Below are 19,884 nucleotides of genomic sequence, written 5' to 3'. Positions count from 1 at the left end.
GCTCCCTGCCTCCGCTGCTTTCAGCCACCTGCAAGCGCTCTTGGCCACGCCCACTTTTCAGCTCTGCACGGAGAACAGCTGATCAGTTGCAGCAGGAAGTTTATCCTGCAGTAAGGGCTGCACAAAGGTACAGAAGGTGCAAAATAATTTAAAATAATTTATTTTAAATAAAAATGTCATGCTGATCATGCGACTCATCCATCAATCAGCCACTTGTGCGTCATGACCAGTCTTATTTTGAAAAACTGCAATAGAGTAAGTCCCCGATAAACGAACGATGAAGTAGCGATGGACTACTGTATATCTAAAACAAACACGAGTGAGTGAGGGGGATGGATTCAAATATATATATATATTGGTTGAGAGCACGTAGAAGTAAAGCCTGAGCTCAGACTTGGGTGAAATATTACAACTCTACAAATCAAAAGCTGAAAATAAACAGCCCAAGTATTTCCAGGAAGTCAGTGACATTTCTGAAAAGCATTAACAGAGACCTAATGATTCGATTTGAATCAGACGAACGACTCTGCTAAAGATAATAGGAGGAAATTAAATATGTGCCAAATGTGTAGAATCATTTCCAAGAAGCTGTTGACAACTGTCATTAACCTAATTAAAATAAACTAAATAAATACTATATGTATGACATCTCGTATTTTTTAATTGTAAAGAAAATTATTGTTACCCTAAAAACCTGTTATTTCTTTCTCATTGAGCGTAAGAATAAAGGAGATAAAAATGCTTAATCGAATGTAAAACTGTTTAAGAAGGAGAACAAAGAGTGTGAAAAAATTTGAAGAGGAAAATGTGAAACTAAAAGCGAGACATGAGCGTGCGGGCGCAAGAGAGAGAGCAGGGACACAATGCTATGACCTTGTCAGAGGTCGTATCTATGTGAAATTAGTCCAACATTTGACTTTTCTGTTCCTAATCAGCCTGCTGTTTATCACCATGTGCTTTCCTTTTAAGTTTCCATACATGTTCCCGTTCTACACCAAGCAAAAACTAAAAACTCTAAAGTGATAGGAAAAACAACATAAAAAATGTCAGTTCTTTTTATCCCACTTCTGTTTTTCTTGTCCGTTGTGAGCTGAGCTGTTTGCCAAGTTCTGATTGTGTCAGCATATAATTGCAATCACATTAAACTGTTTCCTTGAAGAGTTTCTATGCAATTATTTGGCAGCTTGGAACAGAAAAAAAAGCTGCTTTTTCTTCTCTCCTGGTTATTGAAAATAAAAACATCACTGTATGTGTGTGTATGCAGACACTTCTTTTGGAGGTTCTTTTTTCAAGGGTCTCCACAGCGAGTCCTCCTCCTCCATCTCTGTCCTCACTCCAACTACCTCCATGTCCTCTCTAACTGCATCCATATATCTCCTCTGTCTTTTTCTTGGCAGCTGCATTTCTAACATCCTTCCACCAGTATACCCACTGTCCCTCCTCTGGACATGTCCAAACCATCTCAGTCTGAACTCTCTATTTTTATCTCCCAGTTGTTCAACCCGTGCTGTACCTCTGATGATCTCATTCCTGATTTTATCCATCCTCATCAACGTCATTTCTGCCACTTCCAGTTCTGTCTCCTGTCTTTTTGTCCATGTCTCTGTCTCCAGACCATACAACATACAGTAGCTGGTCTCACCACTGTCTTGTACATTTTCCCTTTGACCTTTGCTGACACCCTTTTGTTACAAATCACTCCTGATACTTTTGTCCATCCACTCCATCCTGTCTGGACTCTCTTCTTCAGCTCTTTACCACATTCCCCATGTTCCTGGACAGTGGACCCCAAGTCCTTGAAGTCCTGCACCTTTGTGACCTCTGCTCCTTGTAGCCTCACTGTTCCACCTCCTCCCTCTCATTCACACACATGGACTCTGTCTTACTATGACTGACTTTCATTCCTCTTCTTTCAAGTGCATAGCTCCACCTCTCCAAGTTCTCTTCCACCTGTTCCCTGTTTTCACCACAGATCACAATGTCATCTGCAAACATCATAGTCCTCAGGGATTCCTGCCTGACATCATCTGTTAGTTGGTCCAGAGCTGATCCTTGATGCACTCCCACCTCCATCTCAAAGCTATCTGTCACTCCTGCAGCACACCTCACCCTGTCCTGATGTCCTCATACATGTCCTGTACTAGTCTAACATACTTACCATACCACTTTATTTATAAAGCACTTAAACAAGCAACAAGGCCAACTAAAGTGCTGTATGGCAAAATCAAAAACAAGCAAAGGACATGACAAAATACATAAATCAAAATAGGTAAAGATAAGAACTAAATGACTCGCCTTATAGAACACAGACAAGTTAAAATCAACTCACACTGTGTCAAAAGCCAGGGAATAAAAATGTGTTTTTTAAACGAGACTTAAAAACAATGAGAGGGAGCCTGTCTGACATGCAGTGGTATCTCATTCCACAGTTTTTAACCCGCAACAGAGAAGGCCCTGTCCCCTCTGAGCTTAAGACGAGTTCCTGGAACCAATAAAAGCATCTGGTCTGTTGACGCTGGATATGGCTGCAGCAGATCAGTGAGATAAGAGGGAGCAGAACTGTTCAGAGATTTAAAAACGTAGAAAAGGATTTAAAAATAAATTTGAAAGTGAACCGGGAGCCAGTGAAGGGAGGCCAGAACTGGAGCAATGTGCTCTCTTTTGCCTGTACCAGTTTTGAATTGGGCTGCAGCATTTTGAACCAGTTGCAAACGAGCAATAGAGATCTGACTTATTCCAAAAAGAAACACAGAAGAAGTACTTCTCTGCCACTCCAAATTTCTTCATGCAATACCACACCTCCTCCCTCGGCACCCCGTCATTTGCTTTTTCTAACTCCACAAAGACAATGGAGTTCTTTCTGACCCCTCTCTGTACTTCTCCATCAGCATCCAAAAAGCAAAGATGGCATCTGTGGTGCTCTTTCTTGACAGGAAACCATACTGCTGCTCACAAATAATCACCTCTCATCTAATCTAGCTTCCACAACGCTCTCCCAGACCTTCATAGTGTGACTCATTAACTTAATTCCCCTGAAGTTGCTACAACTCTGTGCATTGCTCGTCTTCTTAAACATGGGCTCCAGCACATAGCTCCTGTATTTCTCATGCACTTACACACTCTCAAAACGTTCATGTGACATTTTGAGAACAAACGAACACACACATAAACAAAGAGACATGCGCAAAAACACCGTCTGCCTTCACCTTTTTGTGGCAGGCAATAATGGAGAAAAAACATTAAAAAAAAAAAAAAAACGTTCACTTTTTCTGCAGCAAGGACAGTGTATCTGCCACCGGCCAATATTGGACAAATTAAAGGCTGACATTCACGCACTGACACTCAGTTGCTTTGCTGCTCCAGAAACATAAATCTGTAACACTCCACTAAACAAAATGTCCTATAGGGAATAAAATCTGGTGACCAAAATAAGATGACATCAAAATAAAGAAGTTTGTGTTTGTGCACCTCTGTGTGAGCGTTCTCCCATCCCTCTTTTTGTTCTCTGACCGTTTCTATTCAGACGCTTAAAAGACATTTTCCTGGGAACTGGGTGGTTTGGGGCAAAAGGGGGAGATGATTGCATGAATTCATGAATAAATGAGAATGCAACTTGTACGGAGGAGTGTGAGCCCTGTTAGGTCTCAAGTTGCAATGTTTTATTAAACAGCCTTCATCTTGGCAGCTCAATGTGAATTACTTAGCCGACGGGTCAGAACCTGGTGATGAGTAAAGTCAGAGATGACAAATTACACAGCCAAAGTAACTACAAATATCATGAATGAGGAAAAAGAAAACTCATTTGAAGGAATATTTTTGGTCAGGTTAAAAACTGCTGACCTAACCTCAGAATCAAACAACTTTCTTTCAGGCAGCTGTTAGTTTTAAAAAGAATTTCATTTGTCAACACAAGCTGAAAGAAGAATTGTGGTCAAACTGTTGCTGCCAGTAGAGTAGGCCACCCCCAATCAAACAGCTTTGAGGCGATTTTACTGCAGCGAGGAGATGCGATTATTTGAACAGAGAAAGGTTTCATGTTTTAAAGTAGCTCTAAATGAACATATTTGTGCATGACTCTGGCAACATGACTAAATTATGTTTGCAGGTAAGACCCGTTGCAGCATCTTGGTCACTTCTGCACAAATACAGCTTACAATAATACACTTAAAACTTAAATGTTTTTCCCATTCTGAGACAATAGGTGTGATTGTTTTCAAAACTGACAGAAAATGTTCTTCATTTGACATATTTTGTTCTCTGTCTACAGAGTATAATGACATTTAGCAGGTTTTGTGTAACTTTCTGACAGACATACAAATTATCAGATATTTTTTAATCAAATGTTACCTAACCTTATACTTTTTCCAGCAGCAGACAGTTGTCTGCTGTCAGAGTCTCGTTGCAGGGAACGCAAAATTTGATTTATTTTTGTTGAGACATTGTAAAACTGCGATCAGTTAAGCAAAAATATGGGATTGAAAAGTTTTCAACAATTCAAAAAGCTTGGAGGTTTTGTAAAATGTAAATAAGCACAGAATTAAATGATTTGCAAATATCAGAAGCACTTTTTTCACAATAAAATACATTAAAAAAATTAAAAAATTATATTACTTTTAAGGAAAAAAATACTCTCAACTTGTGGCAGCCAGCAACACATCTAGTTGGGCATGAGGCGTAAATGAACAACATTAATAACTTCAAAAACACAACAAAAACACAACAACATTTGAAAAAAATGGAATTGAATTAGAAAAAAACAATAATAATAAAATAAAAAAAAACGGAACTACATTAACCCAAAGCGTAAGTGGTTGGAATCACATTTGAAAAAACGGACTTACATTTAGCAAAACCGGAAGTGGTGGGTTTTTTTTTATTTTTATTTTTTTAAACTTTATTAACAACATAAAAAGGCTCAGTGTAATTCCGTTATTTCCAAATGTGATTCCAGCCAATTCCCCTTTGGATTAATGTAATTCCATTTTTTTTTTTTCAAATGTTGTGTTTTTGTTGCGTTTTTTTGAAATGTAATTATTAATTCCTTGACTGACGAAGCCTTCCGGATCGAAGGCGAAACGTTTCAGCACACACACAAAAAAAGAAACTGTCCAGATGACCTGACTGAAAAATGTTAAAATGTAATTCTGTTCTTTTAAATGTTGTTCATTTACACCTCTCAGCCACCGTAGTGAGTTGGAACAGGGGAACAAAAAACATGACGTAGTATGAATAAGACACAGCTGGAGGAGCATTTTGCAACTAATTAGGTTAATTGAGGACAGGTCACTAAGAGGACTGGGGATAAAACAATGCATTTTAATGACTAAATCTTTCAGAAGTAATGTGCACAGGTTCAACAGTGTGCCTAAAAATAGTTCTACACTTTCAAAATGTTCCTAAAAATACAAGACTTTAAATTTCCTACAAACACGCAAGAGTAGAGGGACATCTTGCCTGTTCAAAAGCCTGCATCTCTGATTGTATGGGTGTGCATTTGTGTCTTTAGAATGAAGAGCTTATACATCGGGCAATGCATAGTAAACACAGAATAGTGTATGTGTGTCCTAGAACAAAATATAGTCCAATACAGAAAAAGATCCTGCACAGAGAACCTTGGACTGCTGAGCTGCTAAATCAACCAGAACGGGACATTATCCTCCAAAACTGCAACTGGGCTCATCAGTTTCTAACAGTTGACAAACTGTTGCTAAAAGAGGAAGGGGTGCTCCTCAGTGATAAACATAACCCTGTCACAACTCGCCCCAACTACCATTCCCTAAAAATGGTACAATTTCTTAGTTTGAACTTTAACATGTTCCACTGTGAACTACACAAACCGTATGTGTCTGAGATTTTCAAATCATTGCTTTTTTTTGTTTGTTTTTTTACATTTTGACATATGGGTTGTTTTAAAAACTAATCAAGTACAAATCATTTCTTCTTTCTGGCAGATTTGTAGAGTACTGGAAGGGGTAGGGTATAGCAGGGGTTGGAGATGTCATGGCTTCCTCAGTTGCTTCTCAGCACGGCAGCAATTAACGAGCATGGAAGCAGCGATTGTAGCCGGTTCAGTGCATCAAGGTGAGCTGATGAGTCAAGATAGCATCTCCTACTGACACTCCAAGCCGCTGCATCACCCAGGCTTTGACTGACAGCCCCGGAAGCCTTGGCCCCACACTTTCTATTGCACACTGTGACCCAGGAAACCAATGAAGCTCGACTGATTTTAAACTTCCAGACCAACAGTGAAATAGGCTAAATGGTTTAGGGATGTTTTTTTTTTCTTGATCAGCAAAGTAAACTATGTGCCCTACCTCATTTCTTTAAGTGTTAAACTGATATTAAATCATGTGCTGATGCAAAGGATGGGATAAAAAAGAGATTGATGTTTTGACTCAAGTACAACCACTTATATGAGCCCACCAGTTAAGGTTAAGGACTATGACTATTAGTGCCAAATGAGTACATGCAACCGTCTCAATGGATCTTTAAGAGACACTGCAGCCGCTTGCTTTCAAATCATTTATCAGACAACTTGTACTGAAGGTCAGACATCAAGGAGATTAATATACTGTGGTAGAGCAATGGCTCCTCTGTCTGTTTTCAGACCAACATCAAAAAGAACAAATTATTTTATATGTGCATATTTGTTCATCTTTAGCAATAGTAAAATATTTTATCAACCATTGGATTTTAACAGAAAGGAAGAAGCGGATAAAGATAATGGATTGATAGATAAATTAGAAGTTATTTAAAATATGAGCATCTTAACGTTTGGAGTCGGTCTGATTCGTTATGGCCAGTAAATTAAAATCAAAGCAGTTGTAACTCAGTCAGTTTTACCGATATTAATTCTAGAAAAAAAATTCTAGAATTGCGCCGCTCAAGGTGGCTGCAAGTTTGAGCAGCTCTGTCACATTCATTCTGAGATATTGCTTTTGGAAACTTTAATTCTTCTTTTTTCTGGATGTATATCACTTTTTTCGGATGATTATTTCCTCTGGTATCGGATGCAGTGCAGCTGGAAGGATTTTAACTGAACCCTTTTTACTTTTGGGCATTTGTTACGATGCGTAACCATGACAACAAGGTGTTTATTTTCAACAACCAGGAGCTGCTGATTAACATCTCAAAAGCTGAAATACCTCAACTACAGCATCAAATCACAAATGAGTTGAAAAGGAGACTCCATGGACAAATTCCTGTCAACCTGATGGTGGTGCTCGAGTGCTTGACTGCAGAGATTCTGGAGCTGGTGGGAAACTCGGCTCGTGACATCAGGAGGACCGGGATCTTCCCCCGGCACTTTCAGCTGTCTGTCCGTGGCGACGAGGAGCTCGGCGGACTGCTGGGAGGAGTGACCATTGTTCAGGGAGGAATTCTGCCCAGCATTCGGGTGGCCCTGCTGCCCAGGAGGACCCAGAGGCCAGCCGGATCTGACAGCAAGCTGGATCTGGGTGGACGGATCAGTATCTGTGGCCAGATTATTTGTATTCGCTGCAGGAGATCCTTCCTTCCCACAGCTGATCAGCTGCAGCAGGAAGTTTATCCTGCAGCTTGGTCTGCACAAAGGTGCAGGAGGTGCTAAATAATTTTAAATAAAAATTCCATGCCCATCGTGCAGCTCATCCATCAATCAGCCAATTGTGAGTCATCTTATTTTGAAAAACCGCCACAGAGCGAGTCCGCAATAAACAAACTGCGAAGAAGCGAGAGACTACTGTATCATTATTATTATTACATCTCAAAATCATATTTTCGGAATCCGATCTTTATTCTCACAATTATTATTATTTTTTAGCTGAAGAGCAATTATTTCAGCGTTTTTATAAATGATTTTTTTACTGATCATGCTACTACCTGTGCCCATAATGAAATCTTTAATGCAAGCATTGTACACCAAATTAGACTTGTATAATTAAAATTGAACACAAATAATGGAAATGTGAGAATGATTTACGCAGCACAGAACATAAATCTCAAAATTCAATAATCATACTCATTTTCTCCATTTTTGACAAATTCACATGAAACATTAACCCTTATTAATTATTGTAACTGATTTAAGACACTAATTGCTGCACCAGCAGGGTGTTGTATACAACAAAATAATGTTTTTTTTTAATATCCTCCTGCTGTTATGAAGGCGTGTAAAATGTGCAGTTCAGTACTAAGCATGAGAATAAACAGGCAGCAGAGCACGCATGACACTGAATCCCTCTGCCTGCTGCAGGAGAGAGCCAGACAGATAAGGGCAGAGACAGGAAGAGCCAAGAAAAGACAGAATATCAAATTTCACAGTGTCTGCCTGTTTTTTTTTCTGTCTGGCTGTGGGAGAGGAGTATTTATAAAAGGTCAGAACATCAAATATGCTGTGGTATGACTTTCAGTGAGTTTATTCCATTCATTACTTTGCTTGTCAACACAAACGCATCAGATCTGAGCTGTGTGGGAGGTTGACATCATTAAATTGCACCTGTGCATCATCCCAACATGATCTATTTGTGAATTTTGATTAATGCATCATTCTTTTCTTATCTTTTAAGTAAACTAGCTTCGTTTGGCAGCTTCCTTTTGCAGGTTGCCACAGCAAATTAGCTTGAAACATTTGGCCCTTCCTAACGAAACCTGGGCTTGAACCTGCAGCCCCAAGATTACAAGGCCATGGCACTTAACCACTGAGCTACCAGAGCACCTTTAGATGGGTAAACTACGGTGGCCCTAAGGTGCAAATGAACAACAAACAGGATTGAAGAAATTCAGAAAATGTTTGACAAACAAAAACTCTAATGATTGCAACATCACTGACTTCTTATACATCAAGAAGACACTTTAAAAAGGTACCGCACTTGTTGCCGTATAGGTCGCACCTTTTATGCGTCACCGCCGACCACCCAGAAACGTGGGCCGGTGTTGTGCCAAAAATCGATCGGCTGCCAATTGGCGGCCGCGGGAGCGTGCATGGGAGGACTTTAACAATAATTTCACAAGATTAACACTTAAAAACAATTATTTGTTTGCTCGATATTATAGCAAAGGTGTGTCTCAGTTGAATTTTTCCTTAATAAATGCACTTTGACAGTCAAATCAGCTGCAGTTCACCTGGGCGGTGAACTGCAGCTGATTTGATGTTTGCTTGAGGAGTTCCGGAGCGAGACGAAGGTGGCTTTGTATGGCAAGCCAAGTGTCTCATTAATAGCCACTTTAACCTATTAATGAGATACTTGGCTTGCCATATTACTCGAGCCCCCTCTAGTGGCTGAAAATGGTAGTGTTCAATATTTTCCATGTCAGAATGAATGAAATCGTCAGATCTCGGCCAAATATTGTGTTATAAATATGGGGAAAACATAAATAAGTCACTTTTCTGTATAAGTCACAGGACATGCTAATTTATGCAAAAGAAAGTGAGACAAACAGCAAAGAGATTGGTAAATGTTTCATCTACGACTGATTGACAATTGGAGTTACCAAATTCAAGAAGACTGCTACAGCTACGTTTGTCACACAAAAAATACTCTAATTTAATCAAATTAAAGATGAGGTCAAATTTAAATCATAGCAGCTAGGAGCCATCTTTACCACATCTTCAAAGATGTGCCTGTGGCAGCCATTGTGAATTATAACTGTGTGAAAGGCAGCAGGCTAGAAAACTATATTTAAATGTTGTCATGTTTCTAACAGAAAAAGAGATAGCTAAACTGTCAGCTCAGCTACTACACAGAATATTACTCAAAACTTGCTTCCTAAAAATGTATTTTTTTTGTACATCTCAGCATTTTACACCCGTCAGCTGTGTTTATTGTGCAATATTTATTTTTATTTAACAAATTGGAAAGATTTTAGCTTTACCATACAGGCATTTGGTGTCTTAATCATGCAGAGAAGAACTTGTTAGTATTTACTACACATTGAGGATACGTATCTATTAAGAGGAAAGCATTGTGCTGAAAAACATAAAAGCTAAAATAATACATAAATGAAAACAATAAATATGGAAATCAGAATATTTTTGTGTTTATGAGTTCCTGTGGGTGTAAAAATGTATTCCATACAACATCTTATTGCACATTTTTCTTGGGGCATTAGCTCAAGCTTATGTGTGTTTGCATTTTTAAGTATTTGTATGTGGGTGTTTGTATTGCAGAAATATATGTGTTCCAGCAGCACTTAACAACTTGTACTTTTCATGTCCTCAAGGTTGAAACATCAACGGTCAAGAAATGTCAAACTCCACAACCACTGGTTAAGCCAGCAGCCTTAAGCCAGGCATATTTCTAAACTGAAAAAAAAATGTTTAAACAATTTAAGCAGAATAAATGATAAAATCGAACATAAACTAAAACACGCAGTACGAAACAAAAGCAAAAACTAGTAATCTGCTTTAGATTTTTATAAGTTATGGCTATAAACTTGTTAAAAACTAAATAAAAATCATCTAATAAAGTTCAGTCAGGTCATCTGGATGGTTTCTTTTTTTGTTGAGATGTTTTGTCCTTCATCCAAAGGACTTCATCAGTCCGAGGAGCTACAACAATCTCAGTCCCACAAGCAGCACACTCATAGTGGACCGTTTGCGGGTGATGAGATGGTTTCTGGGGCCTGCCCTCTCCCCCCGTCAACTCCTCTGATGCAGGCACAGCCAAAGTGGTTTAAAACACCAAAGTTCATGCTCAATAATCCAGGTGAAAAATCCAACAAAGTTCAGTCAGGTCATCTGGACTTATCACCATCAAACTGGTTGGTCCACTATGCAAGTGTGGGACTGCGTTTGTTGTGGCTCCTCAGACTGATGAAGTCCTTTGGATGAAGGACGAAACTCACTCGCACCTAGAGATATTTTAGTTCCCAGCTAACCCCACCTGCACATTTTATATCCGAGGGAGAAAACACCCAAGTGCACGGGGGCAACATGCAAACACCACACAGAAAAGCCCCAGGATGAGAGGTGATATTGTGACCATCCTGCTGCGCAGCTCCAACCACTGTTCCACCGTTCCACATTAAAAACTTTTAAGTAGTGTATACTATAGATCGCCACCTGTATGTGAACAGGGCCAGAGGGAAATACCCCCACACACATTGTTATATATCTAATGTAGAAGGTATGTTCATAGTAAAACAATCAACATGTGAAGTACTAAATTGTTCCAGGAAGCCTACCTGTGACCAGTTCTTTGATTTCCACGTCCCCCGTCTTCCTCAGCAGACGGACCAAGGCGGGAATCCCCCCACAGTTCTTCAGGGTCACCTTGTTTTCGTCGTTGGCCTTGCCGTAGACCAGATTCCTCAAGGCCCCGCAGGCGCTGCGGTGAACCTCGCTCATCCTGTGGTCCAGCAGATCAACCAGCAGCTGGATGCCTCCCTGTCGACGAATCTGGGCATCAAAGAAACAGATTCGAGCATAAACATTAATAAACAGTCGGTAAAGATCCATACTCATGAAAAAAATAGAGTTTTTTTTTTTAAATCTGCAACACTTAAAATGATTTTTGGAGTTATTAGAGGCAGTGCTGGTAGTAAAAGGTTTATATATCTATATTTTCAGGTAGTTCCAGTGTGTGGACAAACTGCATACGTCTGTAGCTTCCAGTATCTGTCAATCAGATCAACAACCCAATGTGGGCTAACTAAACATCTCATGACACGGTTAACAGCTGTGTTTTCACCCAAAAAATCCTAATTACACTGATGAGGGAAAGGAAAGTGGTAGTAAGCTAACAGAGAATTCAAGCACATATGGATGGACATCACAATGGACAGTATGGAGAGAATAACTGCAGAAGTAAACGATGAAAAGGACCAATTTATTCCAGGCTGGAAAAATGGATGGTTTATATAAAGTCACGTAGAACAGATATAGACCTGGCAATTTATGAATGATATTGACTGTAACAAAAACCACTTTCACTTCCTTTGTATTAGTGGTTTTTTTTATTAGGTTTTTTTGTTTGAATTTTGTCCTTGTTTTTAATTTATTTTCTTGTTAAAAAAAAAAAAAAATTGATACTCCACTAATAATTGAAGTATTAAACGTTAATTATGTTAAATATATTTATAAATGTCAATTAAAAAAAGTATACATTAAAAAATTAAAAAATCAAATGACATCTCCTGCGTCTGCTATCCTTGTTTTCATTAAATTTCTTTCGCATGCCTGTTTCTCCTGTCTTAATAGTTGTAATTTCTCACATCAAATGTTTTTAATTAGTCACATTTACTCAGATAATCCTGAAAAATCTTAGGCATCATGATAGAATAAAAAAAAACATCTCATTCTTGCCATGTCTTAAGATTTGACTGACTTTACTAAAAGCAACTTACCACATTACATGTAATAAACATAACATGTACCATGACTTAGCTTATTTCTGCAAACTGTTTTACGCTGCTTTAAAGAACAAGAGGCCTTAAACACATCGGGCTTTATTGCCCACCACCAAATGTGAAGGCTGAGCGATAATGACTTTTCCCATATCTGTGCGCTCGTGTGTCTTTTTGTCTTACTTCACCAAATTCTCTCATTAACCATAAGACAGATTTTTAATATATAGATAATAACCAATGAAAAATGGTTATAAATCAGTCAATTTTACAGATATTTAGATGGAATCTGTGATGCGGTAGCTGATAGTCATCCTCATCATATACCATATTTTTTGGGCTAAAAGGCGCATTAAGCGAAACTAAAACATTTTGACAGATTTTTGAGCGCCGTGTACCACGTAAAATCGGTTCAAGGTCAGTAAGCACAACTGGAATTAATACATAAGGCACACGGGATTATTAGGCTCACTGTTGATTTTTGAGACAGTTAAAGGATTTTAAGTGCGCCTTATAATCTGAAAAATACGGTACTCTGAAATCTAACAGATCTGACAACATCTCATCATATTATGAGACGTAAGGCCATTTACAAGGTTTACCAAAACATTTAAGGAAGCAACAACTAAAATACCTTTTCAGCATAAAATCAGGTGAAAACTGTCGGGTGATAAGCATTTATTAAAGGAAATCTAGGCCTTTATTTGCATTTTTTCTGTTTTTTTAAAGATGAGAAATGGCAACCACAAGGGCTTTAACAACTGTTTTTTTTTTTTTTTGTTGAAATTAAATGTGACTGGTGTCTTTTTTTTTTAAACATACCTGTCAGAAATCCAAAGAGAAGTGAAAGCAAACAGGTTGTTTTACAGTTTTACTGCCTTGTCAAATATATAAAATAAAATAATAAAAAAAAAAACACCCACTGAACCATTATAAAATATTCAGAAAGAAAAGTCAAGAGTGTCAAAAGGTGTTTGTACACTAGACCCATCAGAGTCACAGACTTTTTCGTAACGGACTTCTGACAAAGCTCTCGACAGATTTCTTACCTTCCAGTCCAGTTCCAGTTACCTTCTGCTTTGACATAATGGTGCCATCATTCATGGAACCATTTTGCTTTGTTGTGCAGATTTAAGCTGCAGTAAACCACAAGGCCTGATCAGGTCCTGTTAATATATATATATATATATATATATATATATATATATATATATATATACACATTTTTTTTAACTGCAGACTGTTCAAGTTGTAGTTGAAGTGGTCCTCTATTTTATTCAGTTTCCTCTTCAGTGAGTCTCTCATCCTGAAGACAGACTTTAGAGCTACAATCCTCCACTGCTGCCATTGACAGAAGTCCACTGGGAGGGTCAATCCAAGCAGAAACCTGCAGCAGGTGGAGCTAATGCTTTCACTGCCACACCAAGCCCACAGAGTCTGCTGAGCAGAAGGAGGATCAATACTAACAGCTGCAGTCCAAGATCCTTCAATCTAAGCTAGTCTACCAGCTGAGGGACTCGGGACTGGATGGCATCATGGCCCAGCACAAATACATCTTTTTCAGACTTCAGATATGGCAACACAGATCAAACATGAAGTAAAGGCTTAGCACAGAAACAATGCATGGCCTTTCATGGCAGATTTTTAAACTAAAACCATCTTATGATGTGGACAGTTATTCCCATTATAGACATATTGTGAATTATTAGCAGCTACTAAAAACTAAATAAATATGAAATAACTGACTGAGGTAGTGTCAATTATGATTAATGTCAAATAGCTGTCATCTTAAATATGGTTTACTTCAAAAAGTACCAGGTATATACGCACTGAATGCATGGTATATTAATTAAATTATGGACCTTTACTTTATCTGTCTTGTGGTTCATGAGATATTTTGCTAACAACTTGGCAGAGTTGATGCCAACAATTAATACCACAGTTTAGGTAAAAAATATTTCACAATGTGTGAGCCCGATTCTCACCTACTGCCACACCAATTTATAGCTCAGTATATGGAACATGTACAAAGTATATAAATAATAAGAATATATATATATATATATATATATATATATATATACATATATATTCAATTCAATTCAATTCAAAAATACTTTATTAATCCCAGAGGGAAATGATTTGTTGTTGTAACTCATTATCCTCATTTCATTGAGAGATGTTATAGATGCTGATGCTGTAGACTGGAAGGATCTCTTGTAAAGGTCCATCCCACAGTGGCTCCTAAGAAATTGGCTGCAGATGCCGTCCGATCCGTCCACCCAGACTCGACTGGCCTCTCAGTTCCCCTGGGCTGTAGGACCACCTGAATGCCGAGCAGAACTCCTCCCAGCGTGATGGCCACTCCTCCCAGCAGCCTGCTGAGCTCCTCGTCGCTGCGGACAGCCAACTGTAGGTGCTGAGGGACGATCCTGTCCTTCCGCTGTCATGAGTCGTGTTTCCTGCTAGTTCCAGGATCTCAGTGGTCAGGCTCTCGAGCACAGCTGGCGGGTAGATGAGAATGCATCCACAGAACATCCTTTTCAACTCATTTGGGATTTGAGGCTGTAGTTGAGATATTATTTGAGCTTTTGAGATGTTAATCAGCTGCTGTTGGTCATAGAAAACTGCCTTGTTGCCATGGTTACGCATCATAACAAATGTCCAAAACTACAAAAGTTTCAGTAAAAATCCTTCCAGCTGCACAGCATCCGATACCAGAGGAAACAATCATCCAAAAAAAAATGTGATTTACATCCAGAAAAAGAGGAATTAACATTTCCAAAAGCAAAATCTCAGAATGAAAGTAACAGAGCTGCTCCAACATGCAGCCACCTTGAGCGGCGCAATTCTAGAACGAAGAATATAATAAAGAATAGAATAGAATATATATATATATATATATATATATATATATATATATATATATATACATATACATACACACACACACACACACACAGAGAGAGCAAGTTGGTTGTGGTGCAGTGGCAGGGCAGCCAACTTGGAACTAGAACGTCATAGGTCCAACTCCCCCCCACGCCCACATGTTGTGGTGTCCTGCTCTCCCAAAATGCTCCCCGGGTGCTTGCATAGCTGCCTGCTGCTCCACTTGTGTGTATCTCATGTGTGATGTGTTAAATTCAGAGCACAAATTTAATCACTGTATAAAAAACATACAATGAAGACAATACAGGCACTTAGTAATTATAGTTATTATTGAATTCGGTTGACTCCAAACTTGAGCCATTTGTACAAGTACACCCTTGAAATGTTTCCAGAAAGTTTCATCAAAACTGATCAAGGTGTTCACGAGATTTTTAGCTAACAGACAGTTGAGTTTATTGCTATAGCTGACAACCTTTAAAACGGATAATCATGCTTGATCTGTTAGCTTTTAGACTCTTTTTCCAGTTCATTTATCAGTCCATCGTTGCCATTGCGGTTAATTAGTGTTCACCCATAAAAAAAATCAAAGATGTTTTATTCAATTATGCAAAAGCTGTGTAAGTCTGCATCCAGTTAAGTGTTTCATCTGTACGGCTGAATTTACTTAGTAAATACACACAAAGAAACACACATGCCCACATTGAAATAAAAAAGCCAATCACGGTAAATGGTGATTTTGTCCTGATTGTGTGAGAGGACAAAACTGTCAGGACTATTGGCCCTGTAGGGAGCACAATGAGGGCAATATAGCGTTACACATAATGTCGTCCCCCCCGCAGTGCTGCACATACTGCTTTCCACCCATGGTGCAACACGTGTCGCCTTCGCTTCACGGTGCTCCACTTATTGCCTTCTCTCTATGCTGATGCTTTTCAAACCCCACATCACTTTTCCACTGCAGGGATTTTCATCAACCTCAGGGAGCCAAAGAGCTTAAACCAGCATGTGTTGGGTCCAGTCAACAGGGTGGGGGACTAATCACTACAAACGAGCTGCTGTTATCACCAGGTGACTAGTTTCAACATGGAACAACTACTGTGACACAAGACGACAGCCAAGAAGCCTTTACTTTTATTTAATTTGAGACGTAATGGTAAATTGCACGTTTCTGTTAAAGTTTTGTTTGCTCTGCCACCAGACGATAAACAAATTATATTTATTGTTATGTATATAACATCCAGTATATAAACATAATACAATAATTATATAAATAAACAATAATTATATTTAAAAACAAAAAACAAGATGAACAAAAAGTGTCAGTGTTGTTCTGTAACAACAGTTGAACAAATAAGCATACTACAACGAAATGCAATACAACAACACAAAAAATTATTTTATTTTTTTGGCCAAGTATCGAGTTTTATCACCTGCATTTCACCGTTTGACAGAAATTGATGTTTTTGTTCAGAAGGCTATTTTTTTTTTTTAATTCCACTGGCATAAGAGCCCCTGAATTGATCAGCTGTGACTCAGTAAATATCACTTACTCATTTGAAAAAGTTCCAGTGATGTATACTTCTATAATAATAATAATAATAATTCAATTTAGTTTATTTATACAGAGCCAAGTCACAACAGAAGTCATCTCAGGGCAATGAACAGAAACATTCATTTATAAAAATAATAATTGAACATTATCTGAGGAGCAGCTTTGAGTTTAACTCCACAGAACTCTCATCTTGAGCGAGCATGAAGGCGACAGTGGAAAGAAAAAACTCCCTCGTGAGGAAGAAACCTTTAGCAGAACCAGGCTCAGGACAAGCGGACATCTGCTTCGACTGGCTGGGTTTGGTAGTAACAGATACACAATGGCAGGTCAATAATTACAACAAGCATAGTTGTCCACAAAATCAAGCACATCTTAATAAAACAATGCAGGTGGAAGTGAGCACAAATAATTTGATGCCTACTTTTGTTCAACCTTGCACAAAATGTCAAAATTCTGCACAATGTTGGCACATTACAGTAGCATGCAGAGGGAAACACAATCATTGTCATCATTCTTTGTTTAAACCAGGTCTCTCTTGTAAATGAGTCCTCGAGGCTCAATGGGATTAACCTGTTTAAATAAAGGTTAATGAAAAAATGGGAATGCGGAATACAACTGGAAGTAAAGCGGTCTAGGTCTGTTGAGTTTAGAAGAATAACCTATCAGCTAAAATCACTATCAAGGACAAATATTAGATGCAGGTTGTGAGAAAATGCCTTTGATGGTAGCATATTAAAAAGACAAGTGCAAAACTAGGTCTGCATTGAGATGATGCTGATGAATGGTAAAGGTTGACTCTGACTCTGCTTCAATGGTTTTTCAATTATTTAAATTGAATGATTTAGATAAGATCTGTTTTATTCTAAAATTTTTAATTAAATATAAGTCAAGGTGTGGGAACAGTATGCATCTGACTTTTATTGTAATTGTTGTTTTTTCCTTCACAATTCATGAATTGTTCATAAAACTGACCTTGTTGATGAGCAGTGTATATCATTTTGACGTTTGATGGAATCATTACTCCACTTAAAGTTTAACATAAAAACATTCAGAGTATTACTTCTGTGCCTACATGTATTATAACATTCCTCGTGTAGAGGGAAATAAAACCTACACTTTTACATTTACCATTTAAAGTCCAGCAGCAGCTATATTAGACCTTTGGAACAGAGAGGGAAATGAATGTAACATTTTACTGCAAAGACCAGGTCTTAAATATGTGATTTAAGTAATTGGGGTATTTGCCCTAGTAAGGTTTTATGTTTAACAGGCCCTCGGGGAGACGGAGAAAGAATGACATTGAAAAAAGGGAAAGAACTATCAGAAAGCAGCAGAAAGTAACGAGAACAGGGGCAGCACTGATGTGTCACAGAAGGATTTAATAACGTTGTAGGACTTTGCTTATCAGTTTAATTTAAATGGAATAAGGAATGCAATAAATGATGGACAAAACTTTTTGGATTAGACACAATTTCCTTAACCTGATGAGATGCCCTTCCTGCTTCCTTCCATAGCAGATCCCTTCTCTCATGATGCTTCCTGCACCTTAGTTTATACGTTTTTCCACTCAATCTGTTCATTCTCAAAAGCCATAATGGTTTTACATTGTGCTGCCTCTGAGTTATAAAGGCTTGCTTGCCATTGCCTTGGCAACTCTACTTCTCCTCCATGTAAAGAAGATTAGAAGTGCAGATTGATTTGTTGTTGTCTACTTCTGTATAGCTGTGGTCACGCCTGTTTGTAACCCATAGCGACAGCATTACTTGGTAACCGTTAACAGCGGTGACAGCTGTGACTGTGGGAATCAGAGGCGCTGCCACCATCAAGGTGTGGCAACAGGATACACATGTGAAACACAGATCAGAGATGGTGGAATGTAATCATCCATCCATCCATACATTCTTACATCCATTCATACATACATATACATACAGACAGAGAAGGTGGGCAGAGCCACATCTGAAAATGACAGTGAGTATGCTGTAGCCTACAGTAAGTGCATGTGGCAATCATTATTAATAATTATTAATTATATTGCATTATATGGAATATAACACATGCACATATGCTGTTTATTGATTTCAGATCAGCATTCAATACGGGAAAACTTGCAAAGTTACTCTGTAAACATCTGGACATTAACACCTCCCTCTGTCACTGGATCCTGAACTTTCTGGTTTGTTAACGACACCATGGTGATTGGCCTCATCAGCAACAATGACGAGACAGCCTACAGAGAGGAGGTACAGCACCTGGTCACATGGTGCGCTGACAACCATCTGCTCCTGAACACCAGCAAAACAAAGGAGCTTCAAGAGGGTGCAAGGAGGCACTCATTATCCTATCCACATGCCTGTTGAACATGTCTCCAGTTTCAAGTTCTTGAGGATCCACATCTCAGAAAACCTGTCCTGGACCACCAACATTTCCAGCCTGGTCAAGAAGGCACACCATCTCACTCTCTTCCTCCTGCACACTGAAGAAACACCACCTTTCCACAGGTGTACTGGTGATCTTTCACCACTGTGATAGAGAGAATCCTGACCAGTAATGTCACCATATGATTTGAGAACTGCACCGTCATGGAACACAAGGAAATGTACTTTGTAGTAGGTGGTGAAGACAGCCCAGTGCTTCATAGGGTCTCCACTTCCACTCAATGCAGACATCCAGAAAATGCTGTCTGTATCAGGCTTGCAGCATTCTAAAGGACTCCTCTCACCCTCCCCATAAACTGCTAGCTCGCTTGCCCTCCGGCAGATACTTCAGGAGCCTCCGGACCAATACCAACAGACTAAGAAACAGCTATACAGCTATTTCCCTATAGCTGACTTCTTATTGAACTCTGTCACCTTTTAAGCCCCCCAGAATCTATCCTCTTGATTTTAGACGGTACTACAGCATTCACACTGTACATACTGTTGTATATTATTCAAAAAGCGTTGAATTTGAATTCATCATGTCCTGGATGACTGAGAATCTTCACCAGCATGTTGTATATTATGTTTAAAAATATACTGTACATAATTCAAGATGCTCACATCCATCCATCTGGTATATCACATTGTATATCATAACACTTTAATCTGTATGTAGGTCTGTAGCACTCAAATCTGTAT

At 38.7% G+C, this 19,884-nt stretch overlaps 1 protein-coding gene across 1 annotated transcript in view; it reads right to left on the bottom strand.

Annotated features, from left to right (window-relative positions):
- ctnnd2a (catenin (cadherin-associated protein), delta 2a) overlaps nt 1-19,884 on the bottom strand; it is a 359,158-nt gene that overhangs the window by 87,767 nt on the left and 251,507 nt on the right. The window contains exon 14 of the mRNA XM_037694504.1: nt 11,164-11,377. Within this exon, the coding sequence (XP_037550432.1) occupies nt 11,164-11,377 (214 nt within the window). The remainder of the gene's footprint in view (nt 1-11,163; nt 11,378-19,884) is intronic.

This window comes from Nematolebias whitei, chromosome 20, assembly GCF_014905685.2.
Source record: "Nematolebias whitei isolate Nwh7 chromosome 20, NemWhi1, whole genome shotgun sequence".
Lineage (NCBI taxonomy): Eukaryota > Metazoa > Chordata > Actinopteri > Cyprinodontiformes > Rivulidae > Nematolebias > Nematolebias whitei.
This window is presented reverse-complemented; position numbering and strand designations above follow the sequence as displayed.